Here is a 22,384-nt window from a genome sequence, read left to right as displayed (position 1 = left end):
TGTACATTTTTTTAATTATATAAATTTGTAACGGTGAGGCTTGAAAGAGATTGCTTAAGCTAACTTCATTAGAAATATGAATGTGCTCCTTTATAATACAGTTTGAGCTGTACAAAATGAGCATTGTGGAGTATCTCCTGTCCCCAGAAAATTTTTTGGGAACATATACTGTACCTTGTTTGCTAACCAAGGCAGCCAGCTCTGCAAATATATGGTTAAGACTGTTTACCATGACTCTACATATTGCTTATTTAACTGCAGAAGCTACTATTGGCATTGAGCCTGGAGCAGCAACAGAGTTAGTCTGGAAGTTATGTAAACCTGTATTTGATGTAGTACACTTCTGTGTTGCATGTTAAAGGAGGAATTATTGTACGAAGTTTTCTTTTTTTATAAAAAAGCAAAAACAGTCTTTATAAATGGTGCACCAATTTCTAAATTGGAGCATGTATTTTCCCCAAACTGTACTTCCATCATGGAGATATTGCAGGTTCTCAGTACTCAGACACCTACAGTTCTTTTACCCAAGGAAAATGCCATTTAGCCCCCTAGATACCTCTTCTTTGCTGTTACAACTGATGTAATACAATTGATTTCATAGATCTATGAACCAGGGCACCCAATGCAGGAACTGGGAAGACCACACAGCTTCCAAAGAGAGCTTGGTACACAAAACAGTGTGAAACCAGAGGGTAACTCATGGGCTCCGTGCATGGTAGAAAAACAAGTGTGAAATACAGGAGAGGCTTTGTGAGTCAGTTTCCCACTGCATTTCCTTTAGCACCACACTTCAGAGATGAGAGCACTTGCAAGGTAGATGTGTATTGTAGACAAGTGAGATATTTCTGATTATTCATTTTAGCACTTTGCTTGTGTCTGTAAAAATTCAGCTTTTAGTAGTTTATAGTTTTAGATATGATCAGTCAAGGGGAAAAACTCTTGGCTGGTATGTATTGAACCACATTTTGTTTTCCAATGCCTTGTTGGAACTTTCGTGCAGGATGGAAGGAAGTGTAGGTCAGTTTGTTGAAGTTAGCACAAGAAGAGCAGGGAACGTTCTGTATTTGTTGCTTTTCTTAGGCTGCCCTCAGAGGTAGATTATTCCAGGGTGGTGGTTTGTTGGCACTGAGACACTCAGAGTAAGCAAAAACGATGCCTTTTTATTTGAATGGTGTGTTAGACTGCAAGGTAAGGTAAAGGTCGCTTCACAGTGCAAATATGTTAATACATACTGCCTTTAAAGTTATAAAACAATCTAAATATACAACATGAAAAACCCTACAGATTGCATGTAGGGCAAATGTATCAAAAACAACCATGGTGGCTTAAGCAGTGTACGGTAGTTTAGCAACCATTTGAGCTACGTGCTTTTCTAATGGATTTGGAGAGATTTTTCTGTACCCTTGGGGTAAATTCAGATTTGAGATTTATATAGAGCAGGATAAAAGCCTCTTCATTCCCCAGATCCGTTCAGAAACTAATTTTTGTGTGTGTGCCAAGACGTGATGACACAAATGTACATATCCATTGTTTCTGTAAGTGGGAGAAGCAACCTGGGGAAGGTGGAAAAGGGAACAGGAATGAGACTTAGGTTCCAAGGAGTTTCTGTGAGCCATCGGTTCGAGTCCTACCTTCCAGAGCAGGAGAAAACAAGCTTGCTCCATCTTCCATGTGACAGCCCTTGAGATATTTGAAGCACTGATGTGCTGGCCAGTGTGCGCGATTGAAATCAACCCCTTGCTATTCTGTGTTTGAATGGACACATTTTGTGACCTCTGACATGCTAACTTTTTGATGAACATTAATCATTAATTTATGTATTTAAATAATTTCTAAGCCACTTCACTGCTACTTGAATTTTTGGGAAAAAATGCTGTAGAAATTATACAATCATTTAAAACTAATTTGTTATACTTGGTTCAAAAATGTTGCTTTAAAATGCCTCTCTTTCTCCCCCCAGACAGATCTTGATTATGTAAATGGCGTTGTAGCAAGCCTAGAAAAGGAGTAAGTTTATTTCATTGTTTATCCATTGTTTATTTCAGTTTTTTTAGTAATAGTTTTCTTCATATGCATGGGTTGCATACTGTGGTAAATTGCATGGAGCAATTAGATGGTCTCAACTTGCAAAACAGCAAATGGGATTAAAAGGTTCAGTCTGTCATAAACGGATTATGTTGGAATGAAATAAATGGATTGCAAAGCACCTATGCTAAAGCTGCTATGCTAGCGCTGAAGTATAGAAGCAGCTATGTGCATACTTAAGAAGTTAATGCATATTGTGGTTTTAAATAATAGATTATGAGAATTAAGGCCAGACCATAAAGCAATTTCTGCTTTTGTAGAAGACCCGGCTGCCAGTTCTTGCTAGTTGTAGCTGCTTGTGCGTTGTTGGATTCTATCCCAGTGGGATTTTCAAGGGACATAGGGAGGTTTTGTGGAAGGGAGAGATCACGCAGAAGTCACCTCACAGCCTTTGGACCCCAACCTGTACATATCACTTTATATATGAATCTACATTAGTGGTTAAGCCAGGCATAGGCAAACCCAGCCTTCCAGATGTTTTGGGACTACAACTCCCATCATCCCTAGCTAACAGGACCAGTGGTCAGGGATGATGGGAGTTGTAGTCCCAAAACTTCTGGAGGGCCAAGTTTGCCTATGCCTGGGTTAAGCTGATATTAACTTGGCCACAATATGATTAGGCTGATACTAATTCGCCCAGTGCTACTGGGTGAGCACTGTGACTGTACAGAAATTTGAACCAACCCAGCTCCAACATTTGATCACCACATTGGGTTTCTGGATTGTAGCGTTCCCTAGAATAGTATATAACGACAAATTTGAACTTTCTGAATACAGGTTTTCTAAAGAAATCAGTTCTGGCTTGGTGGAAGTAATAGCTCCACCTGCATCCTACTATCCTGACTTGACAAACCTAAAAGAGACGTTTGGAGACTCAAAAGAAAGAGTCAGGTAAGAATTTCTCAGGGTACTAGGGAATAATAATAACTTCATTCATCGTAGATTGTAGAGTGCATTGAAAATTCAGGACATGGAAATTTCATAAATGGAAACTGCCATGTTCCCCCACCCCCTAGTATTAATAGTAACTGGGGTGAAATACTCAGATTGCTACCATAGGGGAGAAACCTAATCTCTCTGCACCATGCTATTCTCCTGGTTTTGAAATTCCCTCTCCATGATGTTCACCCTACAGGGCAAAACATATAGGTACTTGAAATCTTGTTGCTTCTTTGTGGGACTGCTTGGTAAGATGGCTTGGAACAGGCCACAGCTGGACAGCAGTGGTAAGATGGCTTGGAACAGGCCACAGCTGGACAGCAGCTGGCTTGGTGGGAGAATCCTGCAATGAAACAACTGAAGGGCAGACTACATTGCTTCTGGCAGGTCAGCTCCCCAAATGGTGCCTCCAGAGAGGACTTCAGGGTTCACCACCATGATAGGAATGCTACCTCCTGAAACCTTGTATATGCCTTCATTGCTTACTGAGATGCTTAGTTTAGAAAACTAACTGTTATTTAATTTCAGATGGCGGACAAAGCAGAATCTGGATTATTGTTTCCTTATGATGTATGCACAGAAAAAGGGTGTTTACTACATTCAGGTAAATTGTTGCTGTTGTTTTACTTTGAATGGTGAAAACTAATATCCAAGACATGTCCTGTGCTCTTGTAATCAGCATAAGAACAGTTATTTAGTTGAATTGCAGTGTTGGCATAGTATATGGGAATTGTTTATAAGTGTTTTATAGATAGACCAAACAAACAAACAAAAATCCAAGCCAACTAAGGGTGATGGGTACGTAAATCATAACTTTTTAGGAAAATAGAGCTAAAACAAGTAAGGTGATTTGTAGTTGTGTTTTCCCTTTAAATGTTTTAATTTAAAATATAAAATGCCTTAGTTAAATATTGTTGGGGTTTTTTTTATTGTTAAAAAATGATGCTAAGATTCTTTCCAGATTTAGCTGCTTGAGCAAGCCTGCGTTTATTACTTTAGAAACAGCTGTAATTGCCAAGGTGATGCTTTGCAAATATGGTTTAGTTCGTCACATATGGCTGCAATAGGACCAAGATTGATATGCACATGCTTAGTTTCACACACTGTCTAAGTAGCTGACTCTAATTCAGTGAATCTAATTTGCTCCTGTAAAATTGAGCAGCTGCGTCATTTCTTGCCTGAATAGGATTTACAGTAAGAGCAAAAGCCTGTAATAACTACAGAGCTGCACAAATGTTTTTTTCCAGTTCTGCCTTCGATCCTACATCATCAAAGTAAACTTGGAAATAACACATTTTATCCTTTAAGTGATTCTCCTGCAGTTCCTTGCCCCCACATAAAGCCAGCCATTCCATATCCTATCTGCACAAAAAAGATGGGATTGCAAAGAGAAATGGATAGAGTTGCTGTCTGACATGATAATTCCTGCACTATTTGGGTTTTTTTTTCTGGTATTCCCTTCTCACATGCACAAGCTTTTTGGAAGTTTATTAGATCCCAGATAACATCCTTATATAACTGTGTCCCTGTACAATGAACAGCTTTTAAAAATCCTATTGTGCAGGGTTGTTTTTGTTTTAAAATATGCTGTCTCTCATAAAAAAACCCTCTCTGTTGATATTGTTCTACCAGTGTTATTCCATGTGATAAATCTAATTGTGTAGGTGGATTTTAAAGCTGTGTGGTCATGCAGTCTCTAGTTTGGCACCATGGAAAGAAATAATATTGGAGGTGTTGTGTTGTTTCCGATTGTGACCCTCTTGTTGACTGAATGCATTTTTAAGCTTTTGGAAGATTCCATTAGTGGAAACGTGGGAGGTGATTTTTGCTGTTTTCCCCTTCAGCTTCCTTTGCACCCCTTGAACTCTACTCCAGAAGTTTGGGGCACCCATGGAACAATATGTTCAGTGGCAGAGGGGGAGTCACAACTGGAGATCGGGGAAATTTGTGTCCATGGTTCTCATGGAAGCCCGCACTGAATCAAATGTTGGATTCAGACCCTTCTCAAATATTTCTGTTTAGATGATGACCAACTTAGGGTCTCTTCAACTCTAAAATTTTATCAGTAATGGGCTTCTCATAAGGCAAGAAGGTTAAACCTCAATGAGAAAAAATAAACTTGTTAGCAATGAGACATGTTCTTGTTGATGGGCAATGTAGTTTTGATCACCAAAAGCATGTTTTTGTTTTCCATTTAATTTCTGAGTTGACAGGACAATCCTGCTCAGAAGTAAGTTGCAATTAATTAGTGAGATTCAGGGTACTTCCAGATAGAGACTGGAATAGTGCAAACAAGTCATTCAGATGTCACAACAGTAGGGTGTGTTTCCCCCCATACTGGATTTTGCTTGGAAAGGGTAGATTCAGATTAAATTTGAAACAAAATATGCACTGGTATTTTGATGCCCATGATGTTCTGGGGATGCTGTCAATTTTTTTTAATTTAAAAAATGCATGCATTAAGGGCAGGCATCTTGCAATATACCCCTTACCGTGTATAGGATTGCATCCTCTCAAAAATGATTGCCCTTTTTATTTATAGTTTGCAGTCCCCTCCCAGTGATTGCAGTTGAGGCAAATAATGAAGTTGTATCTAACAAAGTCATTCTATTAACACCACGACTTCTGCTTCAACAATGTAACTTCTTCTCCTCTCTGTGTTCCCAAGAACATTTTTGGGGGGTGCGTGGGGGAATGTGAGGGAAGAAAAGTTATGTTAATGGAATACATTTGTTGGATGCAGCCCAAGAAGTTCAAATGTACGTTTGAGTTTGAAGTGTGGTTTGCCTAACACACTCTTTTTCACATTTCGTTTCTTCTTTTCTTTTGCTGGTCTTGCTCTTTGGCTCCCTTAGCTTGAGGATGACATTGTTGTCAAGCAGAATTACTTCAGCACAATAAAAAATTTTGCGCTTCAGTTGTCATCCGAAGATTGGATGATTCTTGAATTTTCTCAGCTGGGATTCATTGGTAAGAGAAATTCCTCTTTAGCAGCTTTGAAAGGGGTGGAGGAAGGGGTTTGCAGTAGGGGTGGGCCACCCCGGGTGTCCCCACTGAGGGGGGTGACAAAATGCCGGGCAGCACTCACTGCGAGGCCTGCAGCACGCCTGAGCCACGTGTCTCTCCTGGGGGTGACGCAGTGGCTTGGGCGCCAGCAGGCTCTGCGCTGCCAAAACGGTCTGCCTGTCGCCTCCCCCTCAGCTGTAGGGTGGCTGAGTGGGAGGAGACAGGCAGACTCCTCAGAGACACCGCGGAGTGTCCTGCCCCAGCTCGCCCTGCCCCGTGGGCAGCTGGCCCCGCCCCTGGGCGCAGGGCATGCGCGCCGCCCCAGGTGCCTGATCGGCTTGCTCCGCCGCTGGGCAAGTGCAGGGGAGGGTGGAGAGAAGAAGAGAAATCCAGCACTCTGGCAGAGAATCCACAAAAATGTCCCAACTTTTAAAATATGGAAATACAGTGAGCTTTTAATTTTGTGATTTTCCCAGTATAATTCCACACATTCAGTTGCATGCTGATTGTTGTGACAGAATCCAGCTGCTGAAAGTTAGAATAATTCTATAGCAGTGGCTGCCATCTCAGAACATGACAAATTTCTATATGGGCTCCAGTAATTTAAACTATTTCCCATGGAAGTTAGGCTCAATGAAGAGCTGCTCTCATTTTAGAGGTTTCTACAGCTTTCCTGCCTCTATCAAAGCCAGTGACTTCAAAATTTTCACTTAGAAACCTTTCCTTTTCAATATGGTATTCACTTGACTGAAGAGGGCAGATTCCTCTGCTCTCATTGCGATGCTCCTACCTTTGAAGTGAAGAGGGCAGTGCTTGTGGACAGAGAAGCTTAATCTGCTGTCTTATGGCTCCTGTACATGCATAATGTCTATTAATCAGATTGCATGAGGAACCTGAAACATTAGAGCTATAGATCTACCACAAAAGGGTGGGGTGTAATTTTCAGTGCAGATTATGCGAGACCAATTTTTCGGAATTGTAATTTTTTGAAAGAAGCATTGTTGAAGGCATGAAATGGGTGGGGAGAAACATAGCACATGTTCATTTTTTGTTAAATATCCTATAAACCAAGGAATATCTGGGTAACTTTCTCCCAAGATTCTCTGTCTCTGCAGACCTTCTGCCCCAGATTCTTTGAGTGCCATCTTTTCTTTTACTAGTTTGCGTTAAAATTCTTTAAAAAAAGCAACCCACCAAATCTTCAGAGGAAAGGGTTTTTTGAGCACCAGATATTTATATATAATTTATAGCCTGCTTCTGGAATTTCTATTACCTTTAGTCACACTAGCTAAAATGGCTCTTTGGGGGTGGCAGGCTGAATTTGCATTTACAAAGCCCTGGACAGCTGCTGATATAACTTCATTTTATTTACAGGTAAAATGTTTCAGTCTCCAGATATTACACTCATTGTAGAGTTCATATTTATGTTTTATAAAGAGAAACCTATTGACTGGCTCTTGGATCACATTCTTTGGGTGAAAGTTTGCAACCCCGAGAAAGATGCAGTAAGTTTTGAGTGTTAAGTATTTCATATAAATACTGTCTTATGTGAATGGCCTGGTTTGCATGTAATGCAAAGCCAAACCACGACTTAGTGTGAATGAGCAAATGGAGAGAAGATTGTGGCTGTTTTGGTTCCACCACTGCACTGCTGAACAAAGCCATGGCTTGGCTTAGTGCAAGGGTGAGGAACCTGTGGCCCTCCAGATGTTGCTGGACTACAACTCTAATCATCCCTGACCATTGACCATGCTGATGGGGGCTGATAGGTATGAAGAGTTCAGCAACATCTGGAAGGGCACAGGTTCTCCATCACTGGCTTAGGATGTCATCTGAACCTGGGCTGATGGTTTAGCTCTCTCCAGACAAACCACCAGTTCTAGACAATAGGAGAAACCTTGATTGCAACTCATGCTTCATCTGGAAGGAGCTAAGCCATGGCCATGGGTTTGGATGACATGCCAACCTAAACCATGACTTATTTCAGCACAGTGCAGCAGTGGATTGACCAGGGAGGAGCAGAACAGCCATGATTTCTTCTCCAGGAGCCTTCAAGTGTGCTTGTTCACACTAAGCCATGCTTTAGCTTAGCATTACATGTGAACAAGAACAATGTAAGAAGTCACTTTATTATGGATATCTTTGTGAAATAAGGGTGCTGCCATCTGGAAGCACCATAAGAGGAAGGGAAGTGGCGTCTCTTTTCTTCTTTCACACATTACAGTACTGCATAGGGAAACAGAAGCATTTACTATTCTGTGAAATCTGTGGGAAGCTCTGATTTGGCAACCATTATCATACGGGGGAAATGGTTGTCTTAATGAAAAAATGAAATATAAACATAATGGGCCGCTACAAAAGTAGTGGCCAACAACCATTTTCTAATTTCTTCAGACTGGTGAGGATGTAAAATGCTTATTTGAAAAGGTGCGAGCAGAAGTTAAAGCCTTTTGTTTGTAGGGGAGCTAAAATCTCTAAAAGGTGTATTTTATTATGGCCTCCCAAGAAACCTGAGCACTTGACTACGTTAAAAACAAAGTTCCACGTCTCAGACTGTGCCTGTGCAGATGGCATAACTGCTAAAATTAGCAGAAGAGTTGCACAGAATTACTCATCACCATGGTTCTTGTAATAGTCTGTAATTATGGTGGCCTGCCGTCTGGGTGTTGTGATTCCTTTGGCATTGACACTGATCTGTTATACTGAGCTACAGATGTGAATCATTCTGGGTGCAGCCTTCTTGGTTTCTTCCACACCGTAAAACCCACTTTGGTCTACTGAGTGCTATTGATAAATTCCTGCTTTCTGTTGAAGTTGGGTTGCTATGAGAGGGGGTTGATGGACTGCCTTCCTTGATAGTTAACATTTCATCCCTTGGCAACAGGGTCTTTGATCTTTATGGGGGCAGGTTGTGCTGTTCTTTTTGTGACAGTAAGGTTTTCTTTTCTCCTTGAATGAAAGGCAAGGCATCAAACAAAACTACGGGGCTATGGAAGGCCAGCATCAAGAATGCTGCACAATATTTTGGCTCACTTATTTTTAAGTCATCTTGCATAAGGATAGCGTTTAACTTGTTCTGCGTTACTAAAGTCTTCCCCCACACCCCAACTTTTCCTTTCAGAAACATTGCGATAGACAAAAATCAAATCTCAGAATACGCTTCAGGCCTTCACTTTTCCAGCATGTGGGGCTGCACTCCTCCCTAGCAGGAAAGATACAGAAACTTACAGTGAGTACTTTATGCTTCCTTTCCTTTACTTGGAAGACCAGGTTTTGCAACTTGCATACTAAGCAATCTTCTGGGTAATGTTGGAAATTACATCTGTCTCTGGCTACTGCAAGGCCCCACGGTTGACGATCAAATATGATAAAGCAAAAGTGCCACTGGTTGTGATGGGTCTACTCCTTTTTCTCCTATTCTTGTGACCCCCATCTTCACCAGAGGTTCCCCCCCACCCTCCAGAGTAGATTTTGGGATACATGAAGGCTAAAGAGGGATGGAGGAGCAATAGTTTCATTGTGTAATATTGTCAGTGAGGGAGAGGATATCACCCCTTGTTTGCTACAGGGTAGAGGGAAAATCTTGTTCTTCTCATCTCTAATAAAAGCTGTTATGTTCACTTTCTCTCTCTTTTTAAGTAAACTTTCTTAAAATTGTAAACTTGTTGATTAATGTTAATTGACTTTGAATTTTCATTTAACTGCAAAATAAGCCAGTAGCAGGGAGAAAATATATTATGGCTGATGGCCAGCTTGACAACAGAGTGAGGATCAATAATAACTGCAGAAAAATCAGAAAAGGAAAACAGGAGACTGAACAATAGACTCCCAACGTGTGCTGAGAAAAATTTCCTGCCAAGGGAAATGTTTAATGCCTCTTGATAAAAGCTGCTTCAGGCAGGTTTTTTTGCTACAGCTCACTGAAGCAGAGTCTGTTTTGTATCTGACCTCTTCTTCGGTTCCTAGCTTAATGAATCTTAACGTCTTTTTAGGATAAAGACTTCCTGAAACCATTATTGCATAAAATTCATGTCAATCCACCTGCAGAGGTTTCTACAACTTTGAAGGTCTATCAGGGTCATGCTCTTGAAAAAGCCTACATGGGTGAAGATTTCTTTTGGGCTGTTACACCAGTTGCTGGAGATTATATCCTCTTTAAATTTGACAAGCCTGTCAATGTGGAAAGGTAAGTGCTTCCATGACAAAACGAAGCTTCTGCTGAACGGTGTCTTGAAATGAGGTTGGAATTACAACAAATCGACTAGCTTTATAAACAATTGTTCATGGCATCCAATAGAATGATTAGTTTGCTTGTTGGACTTTTTTTGTCAAATGTTTGGTATTTTAGACAAAACAAAGCCACACCGGTTGTTTAGAATTAAAATAGCCCAGTTGTTATTTGTGCCATTTTGGAATGCAGATTGCAAATTTGGCTCCATGCAATGTCACTTTTCTTCTTGCAAAGAAAAACTTGTGCAGGAAACCATTTTGTACTATTGGGTTAGGATAGAAGTGTACTGTTAACAGATTTTAAGTTCTATTAAGTTCTAAGTGTATTTAGCACTCAGCTTTAATGTTTTCATGCACACATCCCTAGGGAATTCTTTCCAGTTTCCGTTGCTTAGACATGCTTATTAATCCTGTCATGAGGTTGGAAATGAATTTTGCAGAAGAGCTTCATGGTAATTTAAATTAAATGCTGGTGACTAAGCAGAAGGGTATATCTTGGAGGTTAAATGATCAGCTGGGTTATCAAAATTTCACATTGGAATAGGTCCTTAGGAATCTGACAGATGAAGAGTCATCCTTGTTTTAACATCACTGACCCTGAACTTGTTCTCAAAATATTACAGCTGTGGGTTAAGAAGCAACTACTTGCTGATTTCTGATTCATCCACTACAGATATTGCTGGCAGAGCTTACTTGAAAAAAGTTGAATTGTGGGTGCCCCACCAAGGGGAATTTTATAATTGCCAAATTTTGTGTTTTGTGTAAACATCACAAGATGTTTCTATGGACAATTTGTAACCCAATGACCTGTCGCAACTTGCACTCCACCTCCACCTCACTTTTTAAAACAGTAAAATTGATTTATCTTTTGAAAGGTACTAATTATATCATGCTTCTTCATGATCATTTTGCAATACCTTGGGCACAGATTTGGGGTGTCTCCCGCACCACTTCAATTCAAAAAACAACCCAGGGGCTGTAAGTGGTCTGCAAAATTAGTTTATAATGCTATAAACTAATTTGGGGTAGTTAAGTGCGCATGGGCTGCTGTTAATCTGGAAGGATGAGAAACAAGACAAAGTTAAGTTTTGCTGTCAGCATGGCAAAATAGATGTAAGTTGTAAGATCAACTAGCTTTACCAACACCCCCAAACTGAATGTTATCTTTTTGAAAATGTAAAGTTGTAATGTCACTCTGACATCCATATTAGATAATAGGCAAGGTTATTTTCAGTTGCAATTTACTGATAAGAAGATAAATTTTTATTTGTCTTTCTTTGATCTCTACTGCAGAGAGAACATAGCAAAATGGTGTTCAGAACACTAAATATTACATTTTTCAAATCCTACATCAAATTGCTTCAATAATTACTGATTTTAAAAATTAACAATGAGAGGCATAGCACAGATTCAATAATTTTCTCTCCTGGTTTCAACAAAAGGGAAACATTATTTCAAATAAAGGAAGATCAGTTTCATATTCTGTTTGAACAACTGGGTTAGAAACCACAGATTTCATTTTTACATAACCATTAAAAACTCAGTCATAGATGTCTGTCTCCGGCAGATTGTTACTGATTTGTTTCATGTTGACAAGGAAACTATTAGCTGAAATGCTGAAAAATAAGCTCATTTTTTAACAGCTGCCATCTTGAAATAGGAATATTTGTAACACAAGATGCTCCTTAAAATAGGAGATGTTATGTCCTATTGTATATTTTACAAAACTGTCTTGATAACGTTAATGTGTGCAGCAATCAGTTTTGCCGAGGCAAATTTTTATTAGGACCATGGAACCGTTTCATATGTAAATGTGTCTCATATGTTGTAAGGAATGTTACCTGAACTCTTAAAGGTTTTACTGACATTTCTGTGGAGGTTCAAATGGTTGAAAGCGGTGGCTAAGGACCTTCTTCGCCTTGATTTTCCTCATGCAACAGTAAAGTTTGTCATGGTGTCGTGGGCAAAAATAGCATTTCCATTCAAGTTAAGTCTTCTGTTTCATTCAACTCACAGGGGCTTTTTCTACACTGAAGAGATCTTGCCGCATGGATTCAAAGATATGTACAATATAATGATGTAGCTGCTTCCCTTAACTTAAAGTTCAAAACAGTTCTGAAGTAATATTTTGTGTGAAGATTGCTTACAGTATATTAAACAAGGCAGCAAGTGACAGATTTACAACAACATGTTGTTGTGTATCCTGATGCCAATTAATCTGTGCTTGTGTTCTCATCATCCGTGTGTAGGAATTGAGTCAGCTTTAATTCATCTCTTTTGGACTATTTATATATGTAATTGTATTCAGCCATTCAGGTTTCAGATGAATTTCTATCTACATCTATTTTTTGGCCATCTGCTTGGTAAATACTACTTTACAACTGCTTTGAATTTTAAGATACGGGAAGCAGTTGCATTTAAGTAGATGAAAAGTACTGTAATTTGAAGCTGTGGAACGGAGTATTTCTTTGAAATAGAAGCTGCTTATGTAAAATGAATAAAATTAGAAGAATTAACTTTGTATGGAGATGTTTCCTGATAAGACACAAACGGAATAATCCTATGACTATTTACCTGGAAGTTAACATGTATAAATTGACACTTTCTCTCAGATAAGTGTGCATAAGATTGCAGGAACTTCATTTCACTATTGGTCAAATGAATGGTTACCGGGGGGGGGGGGGCAAGGAACAGAATTGCTTACATACATTGGACTTTACTTTCTGCTATCATGCTGTAATGTGTAAGGATTTATAACTGTATAGGCAGTCTTCTTTTTTACAGCCTGCAAATAACAGAAATAAGTGAAAGTGATTTATATTTAGGGGTTCTTTTGGTCAGCTTTTCTCATGATTTACTTGAAATCTGCCCAAACAATTGTGCCCTTTGGATTGCCTGCCCAGAGTCCTCCTGTTGCTGTAGCTTGTTGGGCTCTTCCCAAAGCATCACCCCCCCCCATGTTCCTGCCTAGGACCTCACACTTCCCTCTAGATAGGATGTCTAGTTTGCTTTTAAGTCAAGTAGCTCGTCCTTTCCCCTTTGAGGAAATATTCACAATTTTCATGTCACTGTCTGTGCATGCCAAAATAGCACTCCTGACAAAAGATCTAGATTTGTTTAAAGCAGGGGTAGCTCACCTGTGGCTTACAGGTGTTGTTGGACCAACTCCTATCCGTATCTATGCTGGCTGGACTAATGGGAGTTGATAGTCTTAACAACAAATTCAGGGGGCAAGGTTACCCATTCATGGTTTGAAATTACTGAATTGATTTGGGGGTTGTAATATAAACATACTTCTTATTTAAACATCCAGTGGTATGTCGGGTTAAGAACTTAATTAGTTCTGGAGGTCCATTCTTAACCTGAAACTGTTCTTAACCTGAGGTACCACTTTAACTAATGGGGCCTCCCGCTGCGCGATTTCTGTTCTCATCCTGAAGCAAAGTTCTTAACCCAAGGTACTATTTCTGGGTTAGTGAAGTCTGTAACCTGAAGCGTCTGTAACCTGAAGCGCCTGTAATCCGAGGTACCACTGTAGTTGAATTCCTTCTAGGCATCCTTACACCGATAGCGGTTAAGAACATACAAATCTCATTTGACAATTTTAGTCCATTATGATTCCTTTGACAGCTGTGTACAAGCACCAGGGGTAGTATTCAACTATCATATATCATCAGTGCAAGGATTTCTGCCTTGGTAATGAGACTTCCCCCGTCCTTCTCCTGGATGCACTCCAGCTATCCCCAAATCTGCTTGAGAGTGTTGGAGGAACCCCTAGAACAGATTGAGGGAGCATGTAGGGGGAGGAGAGGTGGAAAACCTTCCATTGCACAAGCAGAAATACTTGCACCGATGGAGCATTTAGTTAGCGCCATGTTGGATACAACACAATGTTATAATCTTTCAACGTGCTTTCGTTAAATCTTTTGGGTGTCACTAGCAGCAGTCTTTTCCATACTTACCTCGGAGTAAACCCCTTTGAACACATTAACTTCTAAGTAAACAGGATTTTGCAGGGTTTCGGTCTTTTAGGTGGCCTTTATATGTTTCCATACTTCTCATTAGCCATGACTGATCATCTTGGGCTTCTTAATCTTCGCATTTATAGATTCCTGTTCCATAGCGGCAACCCAGAACATCCAGGAGATATATTCGTCAACACAACAGTGGAAGTGTTGCCTTTTAAGGTATGAAGACAGAGAAGTCTGTTCCCCCCCGCTCCTTTGTATTTATCTTAAGGGTAAAAATGAGTATCTTTCATATATGACACTTCTATTGATGTAAGAGAATGTGGGTTTTCTCCCTCCCCAATGTTAGAACTATTAATCCCACCAAATCTTACCTCAAAAAACTGGAATAATAATAATAATATTTTATTTATACCCCGCCCTTCCCGGTTCAGAAAACCGGGCTCAGGGAGGCTAACAACAAATTTAAAACACTTAATTGATGCAACAAAAAACAGCATAAAATACAGTAAAAACGTGAATAACAATAAATTCAGAATTCAAAATCAATTTAGGGGGAAATAAGGAATGTATATTTCCAGAAGGCTGAGATTCATGATCTAAGTATTTATTTATTTTTAATAAAAATTTTATTAAATTTTCACAATAAACAGACTTACATAAACAAAAAGGACAGAATCACAAACAATACTACAATACAAAAATACAAAACATAACAAAAAACAAAAATTCCCTCTTTCTTAGTTTATCATTTTCAAATAGCTTATTTTCCCGACTTCCTCATGTCCCCCGTCCTTGTATCCCTTTTAAAAAGTTAATTCAGCAAATTCAAAACCTGTTAATTTGTCTATTTGTTATTCCAATCTTACATTTTGCTTTGTTGCTAGAGCCCCAAAGGTTCATTTCAATGTTCATGATCTAAGTATAACCTAAAAAAATTGCTGGTAAACAAGAGTTGCCACTACCCACTGAATGCAGAATTGTGGGACTTGGTTTAGCATTTATAGAACTTAGCTTGTGAAATTGACTCAGGATGCTTGGGAGGTGATAACAAAGGCCATGCAACAGTTGTGGTACAATTAGGGCTAAGAAGAAAGGGCGACCGTTCTATTAGTAGTGTCCTCTCCTTATGTTCCCCCCTAAATCTGATTGAGGGGTTCTTCCAATTCTCTGGAGCTAGGGTTGCCATAGCTTGCAGAGCAAAAAAGGGGACAGCCCGAGCCGCTGCCAGCCTGAGCTGGGGAAAGAGGTGTGCACGCTTGGGCTGGCAGCAACCATGGCATGCAGAGCAGCCTGCGCCACCCCCCAAATAAAAACAACTCCCCGCAAACCCATACATTTGCTTTAAGATGTAAAAATCCCCCCGGATGGGCATGTTGGCCCCCAAAAGAGGACATGTCTGGGATTTCCTAGATGTATGGCAACCCTATTTGGAGCAGAGTTGGGGGCATGCAGTGAACAGAAAGAGAATGGAAGTTCCATTGTGCATCCAGACACTGACCAAAGGAAGGAACATAGTAAGTAGCATAGGTGCCTGGTTTAAAAATATGAAGAGACCTAAATTACCTTCTGACTTGCTATTATGATACCGTCATTGAGGGGACAGGGCAGGAGATAAGGACCTGCTATTTGGGCTCAGCATGTCTCCTTCTGGCATAACTGGGTCTAGGAGCCCCCTTGCCTGGGGTTGCCATTGACATTAAGTGCAAGGCAATATAAGGCAAGCAGGATTATGATGGGAGAGAACATTTGTGTGTAGCAACCTGCTCTACAGCTTTTGGGCTGTGCATTTCATAATGTGTTCTACAGTATGCTTAGCTATACCTCACAAAGTCAATTATAGTTCACTTGCAGAATGCTGCTCCCTTTGCATCTGCACAAAAAGTAAAATTTCCTTTCTTTCTCTTTTTTAATGACTCTGTTTGGGGGACTTCTAATCATGATTTGCGTACAGAACAAAGGGACCCATTTCCTGCTGTAATATAGAGTTATTGACTGATCAGCTTATTTCTGTGACATCTTTACATGTTCAGTCATATGTGCTTTTCTGCCCTTGTTCTCAATGAATTGTTTTTTTTAAAAAAAATCATGAAAAATTGGCACTTAAATTGTATACATTTTGAGGCATATTTCCCATAAATGTGTGTTGTGTACGTTTAAGTCCTAAAATATGCTTCTGTATGCTTTTCTATGCATTCTCCCCTAGAATATTCAGAGTAGAATTCAACATTGTGTTATGAGAAAACATTTCATCTGTGTAAGCATTGCAGCTTGCCAGACAGAATACCCTCCTCTCCTTCGCCTTCATGCTGTACTGAGGGTTCTCCTGACTCCCTGCCAAGCCAATTTCAGACTGTGGGGGAAACCCCATTGTGCAGGGCTGCTTCCACTGACCAGGCTTGTTAAGTGAATCCTGCCCTCATTTCCCCCATAAAATAAGCATTTTTACATGCAGTTTTTAATCTGAATGTCATTGCAAAATCCAGAGAAGTGTGTTTGAGCCTTAGATTGTTGTCCCATCGGTGAATGAGGCCAGAAACTGTGAAATTGGGTTGGTTCATTTTTTAAAATGCAGACCAAAATTCTTCTCTATCCCTTATGTATCACTACATTGGCATATAACTAATACTTCAATTGTTTTTATCTCGCTTTTCAGAGTGAAGAGTTGGTATTAAGCAAAGAAACCAAAGAGAAACGATTGGATGATGGGTATTTCAGAATAGGTAACACTGTGTAAAAGAAAGAAAAAAGAACTGTTTTACAAAAATAATCATCAACAAAACTGTTTTGTAACTGAGGTCCCATCTGCATTATACATTTAAAGCAGTTCCATACCACTTTCAACAGTCATGGCTTTCCCCAAAGAATTGTGGAAACTGTTAGTTGTTAGAAGACTTCTGTTCCCCTCACAGAACTACAGTTCTCAAGTGTTCCCTAGGAATAGAGATTGGTCATAACACCACTCCGGGAATTGTAGCTCAACACCTGTAACAAGCTACAATTCCCAAAATTCTTTGGGGGAAGCTATCACTGTTTAAAGTGGTATAGTACAGATGGGACCTAAGGCCTAAGGTCTTATGGCCTGGTCCTATCTACCAAAGCCCCACAGAAGTTTGGGTGATGGCAGCAGAAGCCAGACTCAGATCAGATAGTTGAGCAGTGGTTCACTTTTTGGTGTTACCAAGTGCAGGAGACGGTACCATGTAGCATCCAGCATCTGTAAGGCATGAAGGAAATTCTTGATTGTCCTCCTATATTGTTAAAATAAACTCTGGATCGCTAAAGTAACATATCATAGCACCAGTTCTATATTTTTACAGGCTGACTATGATGCTGCTTTTAGTTGAAACAGAGATAATTTATGATATGAACAGAATAATAAGATGATAGCAACCCTTTATCTAGAAGTTTCAGTTGAGAGCTGTGATTTTAAAAATATGTAAGCAGGGGTATTTATTTATTTTGCACGCAAATCTCAGTCCCAAATAAAGAATATATTTGGATGAATGTTGAAAGTGATATATAGGGTTTGGGGGTGTTGTTTTACAATGTGATTTATGAGCCATTGAAGCACTGTTCAAACTGAGGCACAAAAATCCTGTTTTTGTCAAAAAGTAGATCTCTGACTGCTTCCACAAACTCTACCTTTTCCTGTGTTGCCTTGGGGACTGCCGCAGTTGTGAACCCATTGCAAAACTAAATACAGTAGACTTACATGTAAGATGTTCTTTTGTGATGGCTTGTATTGGTTGAACATTTTCATTTAGAATGCCTTTTTGCTTTCTGAAGGCAAATTTGAAAATGGAATGGCAGAGGGAACAGTTGATCCCAGTCTAAATCCAATTGCAGCTGTCCGGCTTCTAGTAATACAGAACTCATCTGTCTGGGCAATTCTAAATGAGGTAAGATTTCAACAGAAATGCCTTGTATGACCAGAAAACCAACCTTCAAACCACTTCAGGTTTAAGTCTCTCTTTAAAATAAGTGTTTGTGACATTCCGAGTCTGTGACATTCCGAGTCTGTGGGATAATTTGTGACATTCCGAGTCTGTGGGACTATTGTGATAAACCTCTCAATGCTGGCATTTTGCAGACAGATTTTAGTCAATTGATGTGGCTTCCAGACACAAGTGATACACACTGCGGTTGTGTGAAATGCTGATGCCACAAGCTGACATCTCTCTCTCTCTCTCTCTCTCTCTCTCTCTCTCTCTCTCTGTGTGTGTGTGTGTGTGTGTGTGTTTGCATGCTGCTTTGATAACACATGGGCACTTGCCTTGCTGAAGCACCCTATGACGGGGTCAGCAAACTTTTTCAGCAGGGGGCTGGTCCACTGTCACTCAGACCTTGTGGGAGGCCGGACTATATTTTTTTGGGGTGGGGGAATGAATGAATTCCCATGCCCCACAAATAACCCAGAGATGCGTTTTAAATAAAAGCACACATTCTACTCATGTAAAAACACGCTGATTCCCGGACCGTCCGCTGGCCGGATTTAGAAGGTGATTTGGCCACATCCGGCCCCCGGGCCTTAGTTTGCCTACCCATGCCCTATGACATCCTAGTGCTATTAAGTATTTTTTGAATGTTGGGTTTGAACCAAAAGTGCTCTTCTCTTCATATCCAACCCAGAAGAGGTGTCTGCTAGCAGATGGCAGGGTTTGTGACCCCCCCCTCCCTGCACCACCTCCCATGCTGTTTCAGATAATTCCCAACTCTTAGGAAGTACTTTTGGAAGGGATTCAAAAAACAAACATTTTTCTGTTAGGTGCTGGAAGTTCTGCTCAGCTTCCCTATTATCACATTCAGTTTGAAAAGCGTTTTAGGAGTCTGCTTTGTCAGCTGTATCTCTCTGTGTGGAAAGCAACAGTTTAGATCAGCTGGGATGTTTCACGGTTGTGGGACAAGACTTTGTTATGACAAAGGGCAGTTTCACAATGAAAGATAGACCTCCAGGGTTTCCACAGCAAACCGACTGGTTTATATTTAACATTGAAAAGGCACTCTTGTGTCAAAACACATGCATGCAGTATATGCACACCCAGAAGTCATGTTTAGCCTCTGCTGTCAAATAGCTTGTAGACAATGTGGTTCAGTCACACCGGGGTGGGGTGGGGGTGGGATTACAAGGAACTGTCTTTTGCTGTAATGTGTGGTGGTCTTTTTCATAAACAGGTGTATATTTTACCAGCTGCTTTTCCACTCTGCATTGCAGATTCATATTAAAAAGCTTCCCAACTGATCAATCAAGAGGAACAGAAGAGATCTCCATCTTTTGAAGACTTTTCTACAAAATCCACCCCCCCCAATTGCAGAGTGAAGTCACTGAGCATGCACCTTATTTCCAACTCTGACTTCTCAGTGAAACTACCTCTTGTGAAATCTACTGTAGTTGAGAAGATAAGACTCAGCAAGAAAGATTTATTACAATCTAGAAACTGACCGGTATTATTTATCTGGATCCATGAGTTCCTTCATGACTCTGCTGCCTAAGGATCACAGTATCCTTGATCCAAGTGATAGGGATACGCTACATGGAAGTTGTACATATTTTTACATTCCTCGGAGATGAAAAAAATATAAATACATTTTATGAAGGGGGTACTTTTTGGAGGTCCATTTATTTTGCTAATTCAAGCCCTCTTTTATAGATTATCAGGGATATATATTCAAAAGCATTAGGGGGATTTAATTTATTAAAATGATTTGAAAAGTACATATTTTTATGCAGGTAATATAACTCGATGCAGTTGGTTTTTTTTTTTAAACCGATGATCTTACTTCTTGGGTTAACACTACATTTTGCTTTGGTGATGAAGTGACCATATTTTGTAATATACTGCCATGGTTAGGAGTGTTAAATGGGAGTTTAAAGATGAAGCACTTTTGTACCATACTAAGAACGCAACTTTAAAAAGTTATCCTGCACAAAAGTAAATGTGATTTTGCATAGGACAACTTCCCCTATGGCTTATGCCCAAAATCTAGGAGATGTTGTTCAAAGGCATACTGTAACATGCAAGGACTTTGAATAGCATTACTTTCTAATGCTCACAGTCCACAATATGTAATCGTAGAAAGCATGTTGAGGAGTTTTGTACTTCAGTATGGTGTGTGAATCTGAAGTTTGATTCATCCTCTCCCATTAAAGGGAAATTTTGATAATGGATTATTCCTTTTTAAACCTTTGTACAATCTTCCGAAACACAGCCAATTTATTCATTTGGATAGAAAAGCGCTCTGATGTTTCCGCATTTACCTTTTTGTTTTTGCTTCACATCCCGTTTTGTATGATCTCTGCGCATTCTTATGGAATGACTTAAACTTACCATTTTATTAGGGATAACAGTGGAAATAGGTAGATACACAGTAACCTCAGCTGAGCTTTTTTAAAAATGTGATTTGTCTGTCTTTACTTTCAAGTGTGAAAAGTGATTTTTTTCCCCCTTTAAGAGGGCCCAGCTCCTGCTAAAAGCATTGCACTCCAGCTGACTGAAGCAAGGGACTTCGTGTGATTCTAGATGCTTCTCTTTGGTACTTCAAGGAAAAGAAGAAGAGATCCTTGCTTGGTCAGTAGCCTTGAAGAGAGGCAATTCTAGCACTTTGTGCTCTGCAGCACAGTAAACACGCAATAGTATGTAATAATAGTTTTTAAAGAACTCCCTTAACCCTAGCCAAGATATGAGAAGCTAAGTTGTTGTTGTTTTTTTACCTCAACTGCACGCCTGTCACTCATGCAGGTAAACAGAAGTTTACTTAAGTGGTGGTAGTTTGTTTCATGAGCTGAATCTTAAGATAATTCTGCATCTTGGATGCCAGCTTTGCCAAAAAAGAACTGTCTGCCTTCTCTCAAGGGTGAAAATGATTTGTAAAATTTATGCGAATAGGTGTCTGCGAAAAGGTGTCTGCCCACCTTCCCCCTCATGAGATTTTTTTCTAAAAAGTGTCATAATAATATACATTTTAAAATCAACTTACAAATTGTTCAAGATGTTTCCACAATAGAAGTCCCCCTCCAAAAATATTTTTTTCTTGGTTGAATCTGTCCTATATTTATAGACTAGGTTTGATGAGACTCTTTCCTTCTCCATTTGGCTGGGAAGATAAGTATGCGCTTAAGATTTTATCTTGTTTTACTACTTTGTGTGTTGCCCAAAGAATGACTGTTATTGGGCATCTAATAAAAATAGTTAAAAAATAAAAAAAGAGAGCTTGTGTAGCATAGTGGCCGAGAGCCTATCTTCAAACATTACCTTCCATGAGATCACTGGCTGGCCTTAGGTAAGCCACAATTTCTGTCTTAGCTCCACATCTGAAATACAGGCATAATGAGACTGCAGGGTGGTTCTAAAGATTTATGAGGCAGTTCAAGGCACTTAAAAACCCAAAGTGCTACATAAATGCTAAGTATTTACAATTGTCATTGGGAAAGGTCGAATGCTGTCTGTGGTGCCAAACTTGCATTGAAACCAGGGTTCGCACAACAATTACAGGAGCAAGTATTTATGCATTTTGAACCAGTGCTTGATGATTTGGTAACACCACTGGCCTACTCGAAGGTAGGGGGCGTGTAGGAGAAATTCCAAGTCCGTGGGACAAATTTCAAAGCCAACTTTGTATGTGTTTTGCATGGGGGATAATATGCAGACCTGTATCTCCAATTTGATTTGCTCTGAACAAGCTTTGTAACAGCCCTGGTCTTCCACTTAGCATAGCAAAGCATGGGGGCTACAGCTCCTCGTTAAAGGTTGGCAGTATTGCTCCCAAGCTTGTACGCCTACAAGGTTTGTAAAAATGTGTCAAGAGTTGGGTATGAATTAAGCGGTTGTTTGATCTTTTGCTACAGAGTCCATCAATCAACACCCCCCTTCTAAGTTTATTCCGTTTGTGGCAACTACCCTTCTAATGCCCCTGATTTTTGTCCGCCAAATGATCCTATTATTGCCGAGAAACCAAAGTGTTGTTTTCCTCCTTTTACCTAGCAGTCCAACTGGGCTTACCCGCCCGCTCCCCAGCAAATGCAACCTAATCTTCCACAGTATATTGAACATGTTGATTCTGGGGTGGGTGGGTGGGAGAGAGAACACGAATCAGCCAAAAGCAGGGGGCGTAATACAGAGATCGTGTGGCAAAACCACCACCAAAAGTCTCCCCTT

General features: G+C 40.0%; 1 protein-coding gene across 5 annotated transcripts in view; it reads left to right on the top strand.

Annotated features, from left to right (window-relative positions):
• Window positions 1-21,452, top strand: part of MGAT4A (alpha-1,3-mannosyl-glycoprotein 4-beta-N-acetylglucosaminyltransferase A) — a 53,358-nt gene extending 31,906 nt beyond the window's left edge. For 3 of the 5 annotated variants that reach the window (XM_077927581.1, XM_077927582.1, XM_077927583.1), the window contains exons 6-15: window positions 1,961-2,007; window positions 2,863-2,976; window positions 3,553-3,628; window positions 5,880-5,994; window positions 7,405-7,535; window positions 9,152-9,259; window positions 10,023-10,216; window positions 14,369-14,447; window positions 16,885-16,951; window positions 18,018-18,175. In XM_077927581.1, coding sequence (XP_077783707.1) covers window positions 1,961-2,007; window positions 2,863-2,976; window positions 3,553-3,628; window positions 5,880-5,994; window positions 7,405-7,535; window positions 9,152-9,259; window positions 10,023-10,216; window positions 14,369-14,447; window positions 16,885-16,951; window positions 18,018-18,160 — 1,074 coding nt within the window. In that variant the 3' untranslated portion in view covers window positions 18,161-18,175. Of the gene's footprint in view, window positions 1-1,960; window positions 2,008-2,862; window positions 2,977-3,552; window positions 3,629-5,879; window positions 5,995-7,404; window positions 7,536-9,151; window positions 9,260-10,022; window positions 10,217-14,368; window positions 14,448-16,884; window positions 16,952-18,017; window positions 18,176-19,443 lie in introns of those variants that run through there. The other 2 variants (XM_077927585.1, XM_077927584.1) reach the window with 1 other exon arrangement.
• Window positions 21,453-22,384: the final 932 nt, after the last annotated feature.

The sequence above is a fragment of the Podarcis muralis genome, chromosome 4 (genome assembly GCF_964188315.1).
Source record: "Podarcis muralis chromosome 4, rPodMur119.hap1.1, whole genome shotgun sequence".
In the NCBI taxonomy this organism is placed as follows: domain Eukaryota; kingdom Metazoa; phylum Chordata; class Lepidosauria; order Squamata; family Lacertidae; genus Podarcis; species Podarcis muralis.
The sequence above is the reverse complement of the archived record's forward strand: the minus strand, read 5'-3'. Positions and strand labels throughout refer to the sequence as shown.